The sequence below is a fragment of the Bos mutus genome, chromosome X (genome assembly GCF_027580195.1).
Source record: "Bos mutus isolate GX-2022 chromosome X, NWIPB_WYAK_1.1, whole genome shotgun sequence".
NCBI lineage: Eukaryota > Metazoa > Chordata > Mammalia > Artiodactyla > Bovidae > Bos > Bos mutus.
In genome coordinates this window covers 78,441,252-78,461,830 of record NC_091646.1, presented here as the reverse complement: position 1 = coordinate 78,461,830, position 20,579 = coordinate 78,441,252, and the positions used below count along the sequence as shown (strand labels likewise).

The following is a 20,579-nucleotide window of genomic DNA, read 5'->3' as shown; positions in this document are numbered from 1 at the left end:
CAAGAGTTTGTTGCTGCAAGAACCTCTCACTCCCCAAGCTCACAGATCCCAGGAACCCACTTCCGAGAATGCCATAGGTGGGGTAAGCAAGGGCTGTGAGCTGCGTGACCCCAGAGGAAGGTATGCCTGGCCACCACCAAAGTATGCCAAGCCAGCAAGAGTGCCAGAGGTGGAACTAGATGTGACTGCAGTTTACAATCCCAGAGGGAGAATGCAAGCTGACTGGCCACTGCTGAAGCCTCAAAGCCAGGGGGAGTGCCTGAGACAGGGACTAAATACCACCACTGCAGTCCTGACCACAGAGGTAGTAGCTGCCACCAAGCCATAAGCAGGCAAAGGTTACTGCCCACACCTTCCGGGGAGCCTAAACTGCTTGGCTCTGCCAAGGGACATACAACTCAAGGCCAATTCCTGTGAGAGAGCGCATGAACCACCTCCGACTTTAGCAACTTCCTGCAGGCCTGAGTCCCAGCAAACACTCTCCAAACACCCCAACTGTGGCTTTCATAACCCTCCCTCTCCACAGCCCAACTGAGCAAGTGAGCCCTAAAAAGCTGCTACCTTTGCCCCCACTAGTTTGGGTGGGGAACAGACACAACAGGGCGGCCTACAAGCAGAGGCAGGTCTAAAATCAAAGCAGAGCACCAGGGGCTGTGTGAGCAAAGAGGAAAGAGAAAGTGAAGTCGCTCAGTTGTGTCCGACTCTTTGCGACCCCATGGACACCAGGCTTCTCCGTCCATGGGATTTTCTAGGCAAGAGTACTGGAGTGGGTTGCCTTTTCCTTCTCCAGGGAACTTCCTGACCCAGGGATCAAACCCAGGTCTCCCACATTGTAGACAGACGCTTTACCATCTGAACAGCTGCAGCGGATTACACGCACGCAATTAGGCTGAGACTGTGGAATTTGCAGGCAATTGTGGACTTTGGGAGCAAGCACAACCTGGAGTAAGGCCAGATCTGAGACTGGGCTGACCCCACAGCAGGTCCAGAGACCTTCCTAGAAATATTAGAGGACTTCCTCAGTACACAGACTGGCTGGTGTTCACTGTGTGGGGAGGACAATGGAGGAATTAGAGCACATTCTTCTTACTACCTCTCTCTCTCTCCCCCTATACACACACACACACATATACACATATATATGTGTGTGTATATATATATTCTTCCTTTTTTGTATTGTTCTAATGTTGTTCTTTAGGAAAAGTAATACGTCAAGGCTGTATATTGTCACCCTGCTTATTTAACTTATATGCAGAGTACATCATGAGAAACGCTGGGCTGGAAGAAGCACAAGCTGGAATCAAGATTGCCGAGAGAAATATCAATAACCTCAGATATGCAGATGACACCACCCTTATGGCAGAAAGTGAAGAGGAACTCAAAAGCCTCTTGATGAAAGTGAAAGTAGAGAGTGAAAAAGTTGGCTTAAAGCTCAACATTCAGAAAACTAAGATCATGGCATCTGGTCCCATCACTTCATGGCAAATAGATGGGGAAAGAGTGGAAACAATGGCTGACTTTATTTTGGGGGGCTCCAAAATCACTGCAGATGGTGACTGCAGCCTTGAAAATAAAAGACACCTGCTCCTTGTAAGAAAAGCTATGACCAACTAGACAGCATACTAAAAAGCAGAGACATTACTTTGCCAATAAAGGTCTATCTATTCAAAGCTATGGCTTTTCCAGTAGTCATGTATGGATGTGAGAGTTGGACTATAAAGAAAGCTCAGCACCAAAGAATTGATGCTTTTGAACTGTGGTGCTGGAGAAGACTCTTGAGAGTCCCTTGGACTGCAAGGAGATCCAACCAGTCCATCCTAGAGGAAATCAGTCCTGAATATTCATTGGAAGGACTGTTGCTGAAAGCTGAAACTCCAATACTTTGTCCACCTGATGCAAAGAACTGACTCATTTGAAAAGACCCTGATGCTGGGGAAGATTGAAGGCAGGAGGAGAAGGGAATGACAGAGGATAAGATAGTTGGATGGCATCACCGACTCAATGGACATGAGTTTGAGTAAACTCTGGGAGTTGGTGATGGACAGGGAGGCCAGGCGTGCTGCAGTCCATGGGGTCACAAAGAATCGGACAACTGAGCAACTGAACTGACCAAACTGAAAAGTACAATTGGGCAAGACACTTCAGAAGCATAGTTGTCTATACACAATTGGATAAATTCAATTTCTTAAAGCAATAGATATTTACTGAGAGCCCCCCAAAATAGTTTCCTACACCCACAAAAATTTTAAATATGCATTTTGTTGGTCTAATACTTCTATTCCTAGTATTTATTCCAGAAAAACAAAAGTACATTTATGAGCAATGCAAATGTACGCCTGTTCACTACAGGGTTATTGGAAATAACCTGTATGTCCATTAATAGGAGACTGAGTAAATAATGCCAGTTGAAGAACAGAATACTACGGTCTAAGGCCATACCACCCTGAATACACCCGATCTCATCTGAACTTGGAAGCTGAGCAGGGTTGGGCCTGGTTAGTACTTAGATGGGAAAACAGAATACTTCACAGTTGACAAAATTGATGTAGAAATGTCAATTTAACTAGAAAGATATTTGCAATTACATGAGCATTGTTACATGAGAAAAAAAAGCAAGTCATAAAGAACTATGAAGAGGACATGACAATCCTAAAAATATATGCTCATATGCTCTGAACAACAGATTTTCAAAATACACAAAGAAAAAAGTGACAAAACTGAAAAGAGAAATAGACAAATTCATAATCAGAGTTGAAAACTTCAATACTCTTCTCTCAGTAACGGAATTAGTTCACGGAAAATCAGCAAAAATAATAAAGAAATTAACAACATGAACCAACTGAATCTAACAGACATGTTATAGAACACTCACTCCATCCAACACAGCAGAATACTTCTCAAGTGCACACGTAACATTCACCAAGACAGACCATATCCTGAACAATCAACCTTAAACTTTTTTTAAATAATTAAAAATCATACAAACTGTTTTCTTTGACCACAGTGGAATTAAACTACAAATCGATAACAGAAAAATAATAGTGAAATCTCCAAACACTTAGAGATTAAACAAACTTCTAAATAGTTCAAGCAGTTAAAAGTGGTACTTAAGGAGAAATTAGAGCAATTAGGTGCTTATATTAGAAAAGAAGAAAAGTCCTAAGACATCCCTGGTGGTCCAGTGGTTAAGAATCGGCCTGCCAATGCAGGGGACATGGTTTGATCCATGGTCTGGTAATATCCCACATGCCACGGGGCAAGTAAACCAGTGTGTCACAACTACTGAGTCCACTTGCCCTAGAGCCCATGCTCCACGAGAAGAGAAGCCCCCACAATGAGAAGCCCATGCACTCCACCTAGAGAGTAGCCCTGCTCACTGCAACTAGAGAAAGCCTGCGCAACATCAAGGACACAGCACTACCGAAAATAAATAAATAAATCTTTTTAAAGAAGAAAAGAAGTCCCAAATCAATAATCTACTCTTCTACCTCACACTAGGAAAAGAGCAAATTAAATCCAAAGCAAGAGAAAGGAAACTGTGAAAATTAAAGCAGCTATCAGTTAAACTGATAACAGAAAAATAGAGAAAACAAATGAAACCAAAACCTGGTTCTTTGAAAAGATCAATAAAAATCATAAATTCCTAGCAAGATTGATAAAGCGAGAGAAGACACAAATGACTAAATATCAAGAATGAATGACTAAATAATCAGCAAATGCTATGAACATAAATGCAACAACTTAAATGAAAGGACCAATTCCTTGAAAATCACAAACTTCCAAAAGTCATCTGATATAATAACTTGAAAAATCACATAACTATTAAAGAAATTATATTCTTAGAGAAAATTCTTCAGAGAAAAGAAAAACCTTCAGGCCCATATTCTTAGAGAAAATTCTTCAGAGAAAAGAAAAACCTTCAGGCCCAGATGGTTTTACTTGTGAATCCTACTAAACATTGAAAGAATAAAACATCAATGCTACACGTCTTCAAGAAAATAGAAGAGAATACTTTCCACATCATTTCATAAAACCAGTATCATTCTCATACCAAAACCAGAAAGTCAGTACCAAAAAACAGAAAAAAACACTACAGACCAACATCCATCATAAACATAGATGCGATAATCCTCAACAAAATATTAGCAAATATAATCCAGAAATATATAAGAATGATATTCTAAAACTAAGTGGGGTTAAAACTATTTTGAAAAAAAAAAAAAAAGACTAGAGTTGGAAGAATCACATTATGTAGTTTTAAGATTTATTATAAAACTACAGAACTAAAGACTGTGATATTGGCAAAGAGAAAGACACACAGATCAGTGAAACAGAATGTAGAAAGAAGTATAGAAATAGGCCCACACAAATGAGGCAAATTGTTTTTTGGCAAAGGTGCAAAAACAATTCAGTGGAGAAGTATATTTTTCCACAAATGGTGTTAGAACAGGTAAACATTCATATGCAAGACAATGAACTGACTTCAAAACCTTCATACCTTATAGAAATTCAACTCAAAATGGATTATAGATTTAATGTTAAAGCTTTAAAACATTCATATAAAATATAGGAAAAAATTTCATGACCTAGGTTTAAGCAGAGTTCTTAAACATGACACAAAAAGCACAAGGCTTCCCTGGTGGCTCACATGGTAAAGAATCCGCCTGCAATGTGGGAGACCTGGGTTCAATCCCTGGGTTGGGAAGATCCCCTGGAAGAGGGCATGGCAACCCACTCCAGTATTCTTGACTGGAGAATCCCCATGGACCAAGGAGCCTGGCGGGCTACAGTCCATAGTGTTGCAAAGAGTTGGACATGACTGAGCAACTAAGCATAGAAAGATAACATAGAAAAATTGAACTTTATAAAAATTAAAAACTTTTGCTCTATGAAAGACACAGATAAAAAAAAAAAAAAACTGGTGGGATATATTTGTAAATCACACCTCCAACAAAGGATTTGTAACCAGAACATATAAGGAACTCTCATAACTTGACACAAAGAAAATAAACTATCCAATTTAAAACTGGGCAAAAGATACAGACATTTCATCAAAGATGACTTCATACAAACAAGTATGTTCAACATTATTAGCCCTTGAGGAAACACAAATTAGAACTATGGTGAGATTCCTCTATACGTCTATATGGTCAAAGTTTAAAAACAAACAATACTAAGTACTAACAAGGATGCAGAGCAGCTAGAACTCTCATATATTGCAGGTAAGAATGCAAAATGATAGTCACTCTGTAGCACTCTCTCATTAAGTTAAACATACATTTATCATATGACCCAGAAATCCCACTCCTGGGTGTTGATGTTGGAAAAAAAAAAACTTATATTGACATAAAACCCTGTACATTAATGTTTATAGACATTCTTCTCACAGTCTCAGAAACTGGAAGCAACTCAAAATGTCCTTTAATGGGGGAAGGTTTAAACAAACCTTGGTACATCCATACCATGGACTACTACTCAGCAATAAAAAGGAATGAACTGTTGATACACACAACCTGTATAGATCTCAAAGGAATTATGCTAAGTGATAAAAGTCAATCCCAAAAGGTTACACAGTATATGATTCCATTTATATACCATTCCTGAAATCACAAAATTACAGAAATGGAAAGCAAATTGGAAGTTTCCAGGGACAGGAAGGTGAGGGGAGGGAGATGGCTGTGGCTATAAAAGAGTAAAACAAGGGATCATTCTGGTGATGGAACAATTTTGTATTTTAACTGTGGTAGTCCCTTGGACTGCAAGGAGATCCAACCAGTCCATTCTGAAGGAGATCAGCCCTGGGATTTCTTTGGAAGGAATGATGCTAAAGCTGAAACTCCAGTACTTTGGCCACCTCATGCGAAGAGTTGACTCATTGGAAAAGACTCTGATGCTGGGAGGGACTGGGGGCAGGAGGAGAAGGGGACGACAGAGGATGAGATGGCTGGATGGCATCGCTGACTCGATGGACGTGAGTCTCAGTGAACTCCGGGAGTTGGTGATGGACAGGGAGGCCTGGCGTGCTGCGATTCATGGGGTCGCAAAGAGTTGGACATGACTGAGCGACTGATCTGCTCTGATCTGATCTGATGGTGCTTATGAAACTTACATGTGTGATAAAATTATATAGGCTAAACACACACAGAAATAAGAGCATGCTAAGTCACTTCAGTTGTATCCGACTCTGTGCAACCCCATAGACGGCAGCCCACCAGGCTCCCCCGTCCCTGGGATTCTCCAGGCAAGAACACTGGAGGGGGTTGCCATTTCCTTCCCCAATGCATGAAAGTGAAAAGTGAAAGTGAAGTCGCTCAGTCATGTCCAACTCTTAGCGACCCCATGGACTCCTCGGTCCATGGGATTTTCCAGGCAAGAGTACTGGAGTGGGGTGCCATTGCCTTCTCCAGAAATAAGAGCATGTAAACTGGTAAAATATAAATAAAGCCTCTGGACCTTGACTGTGATATTATATGACAGTTATGCAAAATGTTACCACTGGGAGAAACCAGGTGAAGGGTACACAGGACCTCTCTATATACTATTTTTTTTTTGCATCTTCTTGTGAATCTATTATTTAAAAATATTAAAAGTTCATAGAACTGTATACCAAAAGTCAATTTTACTAATTATTTTAAGATATAAAAATTAAAGTTATAAAAGTAATATATATAGGAACACATTTTCTACAACTGTGATTCTCTATCAAAAGTATATATTAGCATGGCTTATGGAACTTAAAAAATATATGATAAGTCTCAGACGGGACCTGGGCATCTGACTCTGTGATCAGTGTACCATTTTTAAAATGGGGGCATAATAAACACACATGAATATTAACACTCTTTGTAGGTTGTGAGATCATAAGTAATTATAATTTCTTACTTGGCTATAATAAATGTGAACTTTTGTGCAATAAAAATAACAAAAACCTTTTTTAAAAAATTCAGTTCTTCATTCCAGCTGGTATCTCTAAAACAGTCAAACATGACTTAGCAACTAAACAACAACAAACAACTACTCCTAGTTTCATGCCATCTGTGAATTTGATGAGATGATCCTCTCCGTTCTCCTCTATATCATTTAGAAAAAATGTCAATCAAAACAAATTCCACTGGCAGTCTACTAGAAATCTCTTTCTTGTTTGGTAATGATCAGCAATATTTGTGATCAATTTTACTTATTTAAGATCTACTCAGATTCTACTTTATCTAGTTTACTATTTTTCATCATTTCCATAGAATGACATTTTCATGCTTTGCTGATGTTCAAATATACAATGTTTACCACATTTCCCTGGTTTGTCACTCCAAAGTGAGCCTGAGCCATTACTCTGGTATTTAAAGGATGTTTAACAATATCACCTTTTCTTCTGCTGAGCACAGACTATGCCTTTTATGTCCTTGCAAACTCCAGAGCAACTCCTTCAATTCTATTCATTCAACAAATATTCACTGACACCTACAACATCCAGGTACTATTACACCTTCATTAGTGTAAAGTAATAATTAAGTATTCACAACAATATTCCCTCAACAGTCAACTCTGAACAAACAGCCATCTGCCCTGTTTGGGGCTATACTGTCCTTCCTATTACTCATCCCATCCAAAGCTTGAAAGACTTTGTCACTGACCCTTATCCAATCACTACATATACTTTTACAAGATTTTGAGAATGACTGAACTACCATGCCATGATTACCTTTTCTATAAATCTCTCTCCTTCCACTGGTTTCTCACAGTGTCTTATTAATAGCATTCTTACATTACTTAGTATATTCTACTTTGTATTATTCTTACCTGCCTGCATGTCTTATCTTGTCCCCTAGGTCATAAGCTTCCTGAGGGCAGGAATCCTGGCTTATTCAGCTCTGGAGACCCAGTAAACTTTTACTGTTTGAGACCTGGCAATGCTGAGTGAATAATCAATAAAGAGAATAGCAGCCCCTTAAGGCAGCAGTTGTCAGGCTTACCTGCACCTCCACCAACCAGTCCACAAGAATGGCCCTCATGTCACTGTCGATATCAGTCTGCCTGGTCATATATTTATTAAGTACAAACTTTTCCTGGCAGTAAGAAAGAAATATTAACAGATAAACTCTTCTTGTAGTTCAAAATTATAACTTAGGAAAAGCTATAAGCAACTAATATCTAAAAACAAATTATAACAACATAAGTAATTTCTTTATAGTTCTAACTCATTATTTTTAGCTGGTATCAGATAGAGGCAGAGCAAAGTATCCTTTCCCAGACAAGGTCAGTTATCCTTGGGAAATGAACACACATGATATTCAAGTGTCAGGGTGGATATTGAGGAGTCTAGCAGAATATGAAATATAGGCAGAAATACACCTATGACTATAGATGAATACCAACAAGATTCTGCCCCTTCTTTGCAATTCAATCAAAAGCACAATACCATGCTGTATAGAGGAGTCGTTCTCAAACTCTAACATACATATTTGAAAGATACTTGAGGATCTTTAAGATTTAGAAAGTCTGGGGTGAGGTTAGGTTTCTGCATTTCTAACAAGATCTTAAGTGAAACCAATACTGCTGAGCTAAGGCCCACACTTTTAGTATAGCAAAATTATCTCTTGCTTCTTCCAAGATATACTAGACAAAGTACAGGCTCTGGAGTCAGTTCATCTATTACCACATCTCTAGAGAGAAGATGAGACATTCATCATTCCTCTTATGAATGGCCTGCTAAAATTCTAGTTAGTACATAACCCTGGTTCCATCTGTTCCACTGAGAGAGAGAAGAAAATTTGGAATTGATGAACATTAGTGGTAAAGGAGACTGGCAGATTTGAAAGGAGAAAGAACATTTCACCAGGTTGGAAAGCTGGAACAAAGAGTCTGGTTTTATATGCAATGCCAGAAAACTGCATAGAGAAGGGGAAAGATCTCTAAGAACAGTCACTCAGAAAGAGCTCACTTGACAATTTGTGTGTCTGAGATTACCTCCTAAGCAATTAGAGGTGCGGGCTTATGGTTTCTAAGGTAATCAGACTCTAGTTCATATCCCAGATCTACTACACACTAGTTGTTTTGACTGAGCAGTTTCCCCCAACTATAAAAAGGAGATAATAATACCTACCATCATGAAGCTATTGGGAGAATTAAACAAGATAATGTTTATAAATCCTTTAGCATAATGTTTAACTCATAGTATGCTACCAGGAGACATCAGTTGCTACTGTTATTATTTTCCTCATCATTATTATCTCCCCTTTAAAGCTGCATTTGAAGGATGGAGGAAATGAGAACTGGAAAATCATTTCCCCTCACCCCCATCCCCTACATACCTCTCTTTTCTTCATGTAACTGAAAATATCCTTAGCATATACTGAGCTGAAAAATGGGTCACTGCAGTCTATGTCAGTATTCCCCAGTGGGATCACCTGTTTGGAAATCATCAAAAAGATACATTAGGGAAAAGATTCCAAGAGAAGCTTAGCACACACACATAAAAAATTACTCCTTTCTTCCCACTTTTATCTTCAGCTCAAGCTTTTGCCCTGTAATCTGCATACTGTTGAGTAACCAAGAAATACTTAATCCTTGTACATACCTGCTCTGCCCTAAGAACCAGGCACTATTATTACAGGTAAGCACAAGATTCTCCAAGAAAAACACTGTGATCTTACAATCTTCCAGCTTATGTCACCTGTCATGTTTCAATGCTTTGATCGGGCCCAGTTCATCTTGTTAGCTTTTTCCTCCCTTCTATATCTTTAATCAAGTTATTTTGCCTACATCCAGGTTGTTTCTCCTCCCAGGTACCAAATCTCATCTCATTTTCCTTCTAATTTACAACTTATAAACAATCTTCCTTGGAAGATGCCTCTGTGAATTTAATTCATCTTTAGCTAAGGTCCTATGTAATGCAGATTGTAATTACTAAGAAAGGCAATTTCCTGAAATTATCTAACCACTACTGAAATACACACACACACAGAGTATTCCAGACCCTTGAGGGTGTCCCTGGAATAAATACTTTCTAGTGGCTCAGGTATATCACTATGCCAATCATGAAGTCAAGAGATTCTACAAGGCCAGTTTGGTTTAATATCACTTACTATATACAACTCAATTGTTTAGGAAGGCAAAAAAAATCTCTTTGCTAGCAGCCACCTCCAAGACAACAAAGAACACTTCATCTAATTTAAGAAGAAAGAAAGCAGAATACCTCTTGCTGTGATTTTTTGTCGGAAGATGAGAAAGGTTTATCGGAATTGGATTCACAAGTACTGGACTTGCTTATGATACTGGAAGACATGGTGATGGTGTTGGACAAGCCTGTTCCAGATTCAGGGATGGTGGTGGACACATCTGGGCTGGTTTCAATTTGCAGGGTGCAATGTTTGAGAAAGGTGTTTTCTTTGTGAGCGAGAGTCTTTTGCAAGGCCAATGGCTCCTTCCAGACAGCGTCCTTCTCAATCGTGGAATTCTCCTGCAAGGCCAAGGACTCCCTCAGGATCGTCTCCTTTTCAACGCTGGACTTCTCCTGCAAGGCCTGTGGCTGCTTAATAATGCACTCCTCTTCACTGGTGATGTTCTCTTGCAAGGTCGACTGCTTTTTCAAGAGGAACACCTCCCCCTGAGCAGTGGGCTGCTTCTTAAAAGATGATTGTCCCTCTCTGCTGGCTGCTGCCTTGGGGGAGAGCTTTTCCTTCAGAACCAATGGTTTCTCGAAAAAGAATTTCTCTTCAGTGGTGCTTTTCTTCTGCAAAGCCAACGACGTCGAGAAGTCCACTTTGGTATCAGTCTTCTGCGAGACTAAGGACTTCTCCATGGTCAACAGTTCTTTGATATATGATTCTTCTTGAGTGGCGATATTCTCCTGTAAGGTCAATGGCTTCTTTGAGAGGGATGCCTGTTGCAGAGAGGTGTGTTTCTCTTTCAATACAGATGGACCCTGGAAGAGGAGCTCCTCTTCAGTTGTAGACGTTTTTTTTAAGGGAAATAACTTCTTAAAGTGTGACTCCTCTTCAGAGGTGGTCTTCTCTATGATGGTGTTCCACTGAGTGATTTGCCTCATTTTTGGAGATAATGGTGTCTTGGTAAGAACTGCCTCATCAGTTGAAGACTTCTTCCTAGATGATACTGGCATCATAAAGGAATTCTTACCTTCACCAATCATATTCTGCAACCCCAACAGTTCTTGCCAGATAGACATTAGTGTTTGAGTGGCACACGTTTGCTTCATTAAAGATGATGACTCCTTGGTAGAGACTGCCACATTTGTGGTATGTGTCTTCCTAAATGATAGTGGCTCCATAAGAAATTCATCTTTACTGTCTATTCTCTCCTGTAATGCCCATGGCTTTTTCAAGGGGGCCACATCCCCCTGAGTGGTGTGCTTCTCTTGCAGTGCAGATGGTTCCTTCAAGAGGGACTCCACCTCAGTGGTAGGCTCCTTAATGAGTGATTTCTCTTCAGAAATGGTCTGCAATACTAGTGGCTTGGTCAAACAGGACTTAGCCTGAGTGGTACACTTATTCTTTAAAGATAACAGCATATTGGTGGAGGTTGCCTCCCCAGTGGTAAACTTCTTAAAAATCAAAGTCTCCTTTTTAAGTGATTCCTCCTCAGTTGGAATCTTTTGCAAGACCAAGGGCTTCTTCAAGATGGATGCCTCCTCTAGAATGGTGTGCTTCCCCTGCAATGCTGATGGCTCTTGGAAAAGGGATTCCTTAGCGGTAGGCGGCTTCTTAAAGGGTAATGGCTCCTTAACGAGTGACTTCTCTTCAGATGTGACCTTCTGCAATACTAGTGGCTTCTTCAAGTGGTACATCTTCCCCTGAGTAGTACACTTCCTCTTTAAAAGTAGTGGCTTCTTGGGAAGTGTTGCCTCCTTAGTAGTATGAGTCTTCCTAAAGGAAAGTGGCTCCATAAGAAAATCATCTTCATCATCTTTCTTCTGCAATGCCCATGGCTTCTTCACAAGTGTCACTGCTCCATCATCAGTATGCTTCTCTTGCAACACTGAGAGGTCCTGGAAGAGGGACTCCTCCTTAGGGGTCGGCTTCTTTTTAAAGGACAGTAACTGGCTAATGAGTGCATTCTCTCCAGAGGTGGTCGTCTTCGAGTAGGTCATCTTCCTCTTCCTCTGAGTAGTACACTTTTTATTTAAAGGTAATGGCCTCATGGTGAAGGTTGTCTCCTCAGTGGTAGATTGCTTCTTAAAAGCCAATGGTTCCTTAAAAAGTGATTTGTCTTCAGTGTCAATCTTCTCCTGAAAGGCCAATGATTTCTTCAAGATGGATATTTCTTGTTCAGAGGTGTGCTTCTCTTGTAATGCAGGTGGTTCCTGGAAAAAGGACTCCTTCTCAGCAGTAGGCTTTCTCTTAAAAGACTCCTTAGTAAGCGGCTTTTCTTCAGAGGTGGTCTTCTGCAGTACTAGAGGATTTTTCCTACAGGACATCTTCCTCTGAGTGGTATACTTTTTGTTTAAAGATGATAATGGGTTGGTGAAGGTTGCTTCCTCAGTTTTAGGCTTCTTCCTAACATTCTGGAGCTCCATAAAGGAAGAATCCTCTTCAACACTGACATCGTGCAAGGCCAACTCCTCCCCTGAGCAGGACTGCTTTCCCTGATATGGGCACATATTCTTTAAGGATAATGTCCTGTTGGTGATGGCTGTCTCCTCGGTTTTACACTTCTTCCCAAAAATCATTGGCTGTACAACATCACTGTCACTCTTCCCCTGCAAGGACAGTGGCTTCTGCAAGAGGGACACTACCCCCTGATCTGTGCACTTCTTTGAAGATAATGACCTCTTCATGAGGACTGCATCCTCAGAAGTGGGTTCCTCTTTTAAAATGAATGGCTCTTTGAAAAGAGATGCTTCCTCAGTATTGGGTGTCTTGGAGCTGGTAGACATACCCAGAGTGAGCAGATTATCTATAATGTTTGGCATCATTGTGGTTGACACTACTATTGGTGAGAGTTCTACCTTACATCTGCAAAGGAAACAAAGTCTGGGTGAGAAGAATGTAGTTCCTAGAATCCTTACCTATCATTTCATTTTGTCACTGAAGTGAAGTCGCTCAGTCATGTCTGACTCTTTGCGACCCCGTGGACTGTACCCTACTAGGCTCCTCCGTCTGTGGGATTTTCGAGGCAAGAATGCTGGAGTGAGTTGCCATTTCCTTCTCCAGGGGATCTTCCCGACCCAGGGATCAAACCCAGGTCTCCTGCATTGTAGGCAGACACTTTACCATCTGAGCCACCAGGGAAGTGTTCACTGCATTTTGTCACTACACTTACTAAATGTATGGAAAGGGAAAGGACTGCAACCCCAAGAGACAGACTAGAGGGTAAAAATCAATGGGTAACACAGTAAATCTACTAAGTAGCATAGTGTATAGTTTCTATGATCTAGGTCCTCACACTTTTCTTAAAAAAATTCCCCCTGAAATCCTTATCTTGCTTTTTCATATATGACTTATTACCTTTATTTATATAAAAAGGCTTTTATTATAATACTTAGCACATTGTATGAGTGATTTGCTTATGTATCAGTTTCTCTCACTAGCTGCATTTGTCTTTGTCTATCAGCACTAGACATCTGGTGAAATTCAGATTGAAATTAATATTGTTTCAGGCTTATGAGAGAGGATTATAAGAGAGAGGCTTATAAAAGGCTTATGAAAGCTTATAAGAGAAAGTTGGTCTGGTACTTAATGCTCATGGTATCTAATCATATTCCCTTCACCCTAGGCCATTCACAAGATGCTTTCCCAGTGAAGGTAATAAAAAGACCAAAATAAACATTTGTTGACATGTGTCAGATGCAAAGCTTTGTTTTGAATAGGACTGCACTTCAATTAGAATGATTAACCTGGTGTGACCAAATCACTGGATGACTAAAAATCAGAACAAGAAAAGAGAATTATTGGTAAATATGATCGATCTGAACAAAAGTACCTCAAAAAAACTAGATATTATATGATTCCATTTATACGAATCATCCAGAGAAGACATATCCACAGAGGTATATCCATAACAGATAGTAGACTGGTGGGTGTCTGGAGCTGGGAAGGGGTGGGGAGGAAGACAGAAAGGGGGACTGGGAAATCTATTCTTCCTAAAAGAAGTAATTCCCACTGGAATAGGAAAAGATATAGAAAGGTCTTACTCCACTTTCTAACTCTTCTTCCAATAAAAGTTTTCCTAGGAGTAAATCCTTTTTCCCAAATCCTAGGTGAGAATACGCATATCTACTTGCAGAACCTGTGATCAGTTCCCTAAAAACAGCTGGAAAATACACATTTTTGGCCTAAGGAGACAGTAATTTCTCTAGAGTAACAAGAAACAAGCCTCCCCCTAAGGCTTCTTATGGGATAAGCAGACTGGCAAGCTATTAATCAGCTGCTGAGAATCCCCTGAAAATTGGCTCGAGCCCAGACTTGCTTAATCAGGGACTGAATCACCAAAAGAGAGAAAATATGAACACAAGATCTCTTGGCAAATTCCTCAACGACAACAGCTCTTTCAATATGCACACAACATGGGGGTGAGGGGCAGAGGGAGGGAGGGAGGGAGGGAGAGACAAGAGGCCTGAAATTCTTTAGCAACTTAGACCATCTAAGCACCCAGGGTTAATATAGTACTCACCACTGTGGCTCACTAACAATGTTCTCAATGGGAACAAAAGGCAGTCAAAAGGATGTCACTCCCTCTCCTTTAACATCTAAAGCAATGCCATCTGAGTTCCCTCTACTCACCTTTTTATATTCATCTTATTGTTTTCAGGCAACCTATTAGCAGATGTGTTCCTGTTTCTCTTCTTGGAAGTATCTTTAACAAACTCATTATTGGCTTCCTCCTTGGGCTGGACAGGTTGACTTTGAGGAGCCTGAAAAAAAAAGGTGGGGGGTGGTGATCAGGAGAAGGAAACAAGGAAATGGAGAGAGAAAACTTCAAATTATTCAAAAAGTGGTTCTTATAGGAAAGTCCTGACCCACGTCCTCACCCTGGACGCCTTGTTTGAGTGTTTTCAGAAACACCAATCAAAATATCTCTCAACCAGTATGGTTCTGGTGCCAACTAATCATGATGGAAGCTAGCGGTACAATAGTCCTGGTTCAGTTCAGTTCAGTTGCTCAGTCGTGTCCAACTCTTTGCGACCCCATGAATCGCAGCACGCCAGGCCTCCCTATCTATCACCAACTCCCGGAGTTCACTCAGATTCACGTCCATCGAGTCAGTGATACCATCCAGCCATCTCATCCTCTGTCGTCCCCTTCTCCTCCTGCCCCCAATCCCTCCCAGCATCAGAGTCTTTTCCAATGAGTCAACTCTTCGCATGAGGTGGCCAAAGTACTGGAGTTTCAGCTTTGGCATCATTCCTTCCAAAGAACACCCAGGACTGATCTCCTTTAGAATGGACTGGTTGGATCTCCTTGCAGTCCAAGGGACCCTCAAGAGTCTTCTCCAACACCACAGTTCAAAAGCATCAATTCTTCAGCGCTCAGCTTTCTTCACAGTCAAACTCTCACATCCATACATGACCACAGGAAAAACCATAGCCTTGACTAGACGGACCTTTATTGGCAAAGTAATGTCTCTGCTTTTGAATATGCTATCTAGGTTGGTCATAACTTTCCTTCCAAGGAGTAAGCGTCTTTTAATTTCATGGCTGCAATCACCATCTGCCATGATTTTGGAGCCCCAAAAATTAAAGTCTGACACTGTTTCCCCATCTATTTCCCATGAAGAGATGGGATCAGATGCTATGATCTTCGTTTGCTGAATGTTGAGCTTTAAGCCAACTTTTTCACTCTCCTCTTTCACTTTCATCCTGGTACATATTAGCTATATAGCAACACTCAGTAATTTCAAGATATATAGGATATAGTGTTGATCTCCATACTAGCTGGCAAATTCCCAAAAAGATATTCTGTAAACGTCACATTGCATTTGACCCCATAAGACGTTCAGAGGGGGGAAAAGACCATATAACTGGCTTTGCTGCCTAAGAATGCCAAGATCAACTAACATTTCAGGGTAGACCTCTAACACATCACTATCTGTGATACATCTATCCCATCCCACTGAGGGGATATTTATTTAACATGGGGCTCTGGGGAGCTCCACCAAAAACTCTAATCATGACTAATTCTATTAAACAGTAGAAGAAATCATGGGACTGTGAATAACATCAATTAAAAAATCATTTTAAAGGTTATGCCTTTAAAATAAAACAAATTGAATCTAATTATATTCCAAATAAATACCATAACTACACTGAAGAACAAATGAAAGAAAACAGAAGAAAATACAAGAAACAGCTAATCCAAGTAAACACAGGCTATATACCCTCAGTATATACATTCTCAATCAGGATGGGTTTCTGGGGTGGTAGGGAATATCACAAATAAATCTGGAACTCTTTTTAATAGGTGGGTTTATTATGGTAGTGTGGAACAAGTAATTCTGAAACTTTTAGATGTATTATACTATTGAGTAAATATGTTGATGATCTTAGGAACCATTGTTCTCACTGTAAAGAAGGAACATACAAATATGGATTGAGGAATATAAGAAAGAATCCTGTGCATTGGAATGGGAGCTGTGTAGACTCATGATTTCTTACACAGGTATATGTAATGATATAGATATATATGATATATCATATATATGTGATATATGATACATATTATATATTATGATATATATATACATCTGAATATATAGGAGTGTATTACTTGTATATATAGATATATGTGTGTGTGTGTATATCTTTAAGTACAGATATGTGTGTATGTATAATGTATATGTGGGCTTCCTGGTGGCTCAGCAGTTAAAGAAGCTGCCTGCCAATGCAGGAGTCCCAGTTTCATGCCTGGGTCAGGAAGATCCCTTGGAGAAGGAAATGGCAACCCACTCCAGTTTTCTTGCCTGGAGAATCCCATGGACAGAGAAGCCATGTCAGGCTACAGTCCATGGGGTCACAAAGAGTTGGACATGAATTAGTGACTAAAAGAACAATAAATATATGCATTACATCCAGATATTTCCTAACTCTCTGCAAAAAGGGCAGAAAAAGCAGATACCCCAGTAGCACACCTAATACTGAGAGCTTGGTCTCTAGTACTATTCCCCACTCAAAGGAGCAGGAATTCTTTGGAAAAACAGTTGACTCCCTGTCTGAGATAAAAATAGGCACATGATGAGTCTGAGACATCCTATTACGCTGGAACGAAAATGCTCAAAAAAATGATGAGAGTATGTCACCAAGACACAATAATTAGATTCAAGGGGACCCTAGTGGCCAATTTGAACACCAAAATAACATAATAATGAACAACAAACCACTGAAAAATAAAAATTCGTAAGTCTATATTACTAATAAATAGGGAAGAAGGGAATGCTCTGCTTATAGAATGCCAAGGGCTGATTGGTAAATGGGGAGCAAGAGCTATAGCTGGAAAAATCACCATAAAGACTGGGTTAGGCAAAAATCATCAATGGATACTAAATCTAGGGGGCATGTTGATGAAAAGCAGTTATTTGCAGGCTCTTAAGAGTGTGTCCCACAGACAGTTGCAAGAGGGAAAAAAACAGTCATTATACAGCAGAGAAACCAGACATCTTGACTGGGTGATCAAAATTAACCTCACCAGTGAGTGACAGATGGACATTGTATGCCTCCAGCTGTGATACCCTAAGGACAGACCATCACCTATACAGTACTCCAGTCAAGTACGTATAACACCAATCTAATCCCATGGACACATTAGAAAAACATAAAATGAGGAATGTTCTATTTTTAAAAGAGGACTTGAGTGGGACTTTACTCTTAAAAAATGTCATAAAAAACAAAGAGAAGCTATGGAAGCATTCCAGATTAAAAGAAGCTAGAGACATGACAAGTAAACAACCCTAGACTGGATCCTTCCCTGGAGGGGGAAAAATGCTTATAATGTTGAATTTACAAAGTCAATGGGAAGAATGGGAATATGGGCAATAAATTACATAAAAACATTACATCAGTGTAAACTTATGAAGTTGACTGCACTATGGTTATATAAGACTACTTCTCTGAGGTAATATACACTGAAGTACTTAGGGGTAAAGGGCAATGATGTATGTAAGAAGATGGGATAAAATGTTAATAATAGGTACCTAAGTAAAAGGTACAGATTGTATAGGCGCGGGCAGCTGCGACCGGCGCACTTCAGCGCACTTAAGCGCGGCCGAGAGGAGCTACCCCACGTCCAAGGTCAGGGGCAGAAACCAGGAGGTCCCCATGCCCGAAGGGCGGCGGCCAAGAGGAGTTACCCCACGTCCGAGGTCAGGGGCAGTGGCCGAGAGTGCCAGGCTGAGACGGCGCAGGAACGGCAGAGAAGAGCTACTCCAAGTCCGAGGTCAGAGGCGGCCGCCGAGAGGAGCTACCCCGCATCTGAAGTCAGGGGCGGCGGCTGGGAGGAGCTACCCCACGCCCCCACGCCCGAGGCCAGGGGCGGCGGCCGGGAGGAGCTACCCCACGCCCTCACGCCCCCACACCCCCACGCCCCCACGCCCCGACGCCCGAGGCCAGGGGCTGCGGCTGGGAGGAGCTACCCCACACCCCCACGCCCGAGGCCAGGGGCGGCAGCTGGGAGGAGCTACCCCACACCCAAGGCCAGGGGCTGCAGGCGGGAGGAGCAACCCCACGTCCAAGGAGTGGTGGCTGCGCAGGCACAGGAGGGCCTAGAGGAGCTATCCCACGTTGAAGGTCAGAAGGGGCAGAGGTGAGGAGATACCCTCGTCGAAGGTAAGGAGCAGCGGCTGCGCTTTGCTGGAGCAGACGTAAAGAGATATCCCATGCCCAAGGTAAGAGAAACCCAAGTAAGACGGTAAGTGTTGCAAGAGGGCATCAGAAGGCAGACGCACTGAAACCATACTCACAGAAAACTAGTCAATCTAATCACACTAGGACCATAGCCTTGTCTAACTCAATGAAACTAAGCCATGCCCATGGGGCAACCCAAGACAGGCGGGTCATGGTGGAGAGATCTGACAAGATGTGGTCCACTGAAGAAGGGAATGACAAACCACTTCAGTATTCTTGCCTTGAGAACCCCATGAACAGTATGAAAAGGCAAAATGATAGGATACTGAAAGAGGAACTACCCAGGTCAGTAGGTGCCTAACTCCAGAAAGAATGAAGGGATGGAGCCAAAGCAAAAAGAATACCCAGCTGTGGATGTGACTGGTGATAGAAGCAAGGTCCGTGCTGTAAAGAACAATATTGCATAGGAACCTGGAATGTCAGGTCCATGAATCAAGGCAAATTGGAAGTGGTCAAACAAGAGATGGCAAGAGTGAATGTCAACATTCTAGGAATCAGGGAACTAAAATGGACTGGAACGGGTGAATTTAACTCAGATGACCATTATATCTGCTACTGCAGGCAGGAATCCCTCAGAAGAAATGGAGTAGCCATCATGGTTAACAGAAGAGTCCGAAATGCAGTACTTGGATGCAGTCTCAAGAACGACAGAATGATCTTGGTTCTTTGCCAAGGCAAACCATTCAATATCAATAATCCAAGTTTATACCCCAACCAGTAACACTGAAGAAGCTGAAGTTGAACAGTTCTATGAAGACCTACAAGACCTTTTAGAACTAACACCCAAAAAAAATGTCCTTTTCATTATAGGGGACTGGAATGTAAAAGTAGGAAGTCAAGAAACACCTGGCTGCTGCTGCTAAGTCGCTTCATTCGTGTCTGACTCTGTGCAACCCCATAGACAGCAGCCCACCAGGCTTCGACATCCCTGGGATTCTCCAGGCAAGAACACTGGAGTGGGTTGCCATTTCCTTCTCCAATGCATGAAAGTGAAAAGTGAAAGTCAAGTCACTCAGTAGTGTCTGACTCTTAGCGACACAATGGCCTGCAGAAACACCTGGAGTAACAGGCAAATTTGGCCTTGGAATACGGAATGAAGCAGGGCAAAGACTAATAGAGTTTTGCCAAGAAAATGCACTGGTCATAGGAAACACCCTCTTTCAACAACACAGGAGAAGACTCTACACATGGACATCACCAGATGGTCAACACCGAAATCAGATTGATTATATTCTTTGCAGCCAAAGATGGAGAAGCTCTATACAGTCAACAAAAGCAAGACCAGGAGCTGACTGTGGATCAGATCATGAACTCCTTATTGCCAAAATCAGACTGAAATTGAAGACAGTAGGGAAAACCACTAGAGCATTCAGGTATGACCTAAATCAAATCCCTTATGATTATACAGTGGAAGTGAGAAATAGATTTAAGGGCCTAGATCTGATAGAGTGCCTGATGAGCTATGGACTGAGGTTCGTGACATTGTACAGGAGACAGGGATCAAGACCATCCCCATGGAAAAGAAATGCAAAAAAGCAAAACGGCTGTCTGGGGAGGCCTTACAAATAGCTATGAAAAGAAGAGAAGTGAAAAGCAAAGGAGAAAAGGAAAGATATAAGCATCTGAATGCAGAGTTCCAAAGAATAGCAAGAGATAAGAAAGCCTTCCTCAGCGATCAATGCAAAGAAATAGAGGAAAACAACAGAATGGGAAAAACTAGAGATCTCTTCAA

General features: G+C 41.2%; 1 protein-coding gene across 2 annotated transcripts in view; it reads right to left on the bottom strand.

Moving 5' to 3' along the window:
- Window positions 1-20,579, bottom strand: part of CCNB3 (cyclin B3) — a 49,475-nt gene that overhangs the window by 15,858 nt on the left and 13,038 nt on the right. For both annotated transcript variants that reach the window (XM_070365939.1, XM_070365940.1), the window contains exons 4-7: window positions 14,736-14,866; window positions 10,193-12,968; window positions 9,309-9,404; window positions 7,971-8,063 (exon numbers count right to left, since the gene is read on the bottom strand). In XM_070365939.1, the coding sequence (XP_070222040.1) occupies window positions 7,971-8,063; window positions 9,309-9,404; window positions 10,193-12,968; window positions 14,736-14,866 (3,096 nt within the window). The remainder of the gene's footprint in view (window positions 1-7,970; window positions 8,064-9,308; window positions 9,405-10,192; window positions 12,969-14,735; window positions 14,867-20,579) is intronic.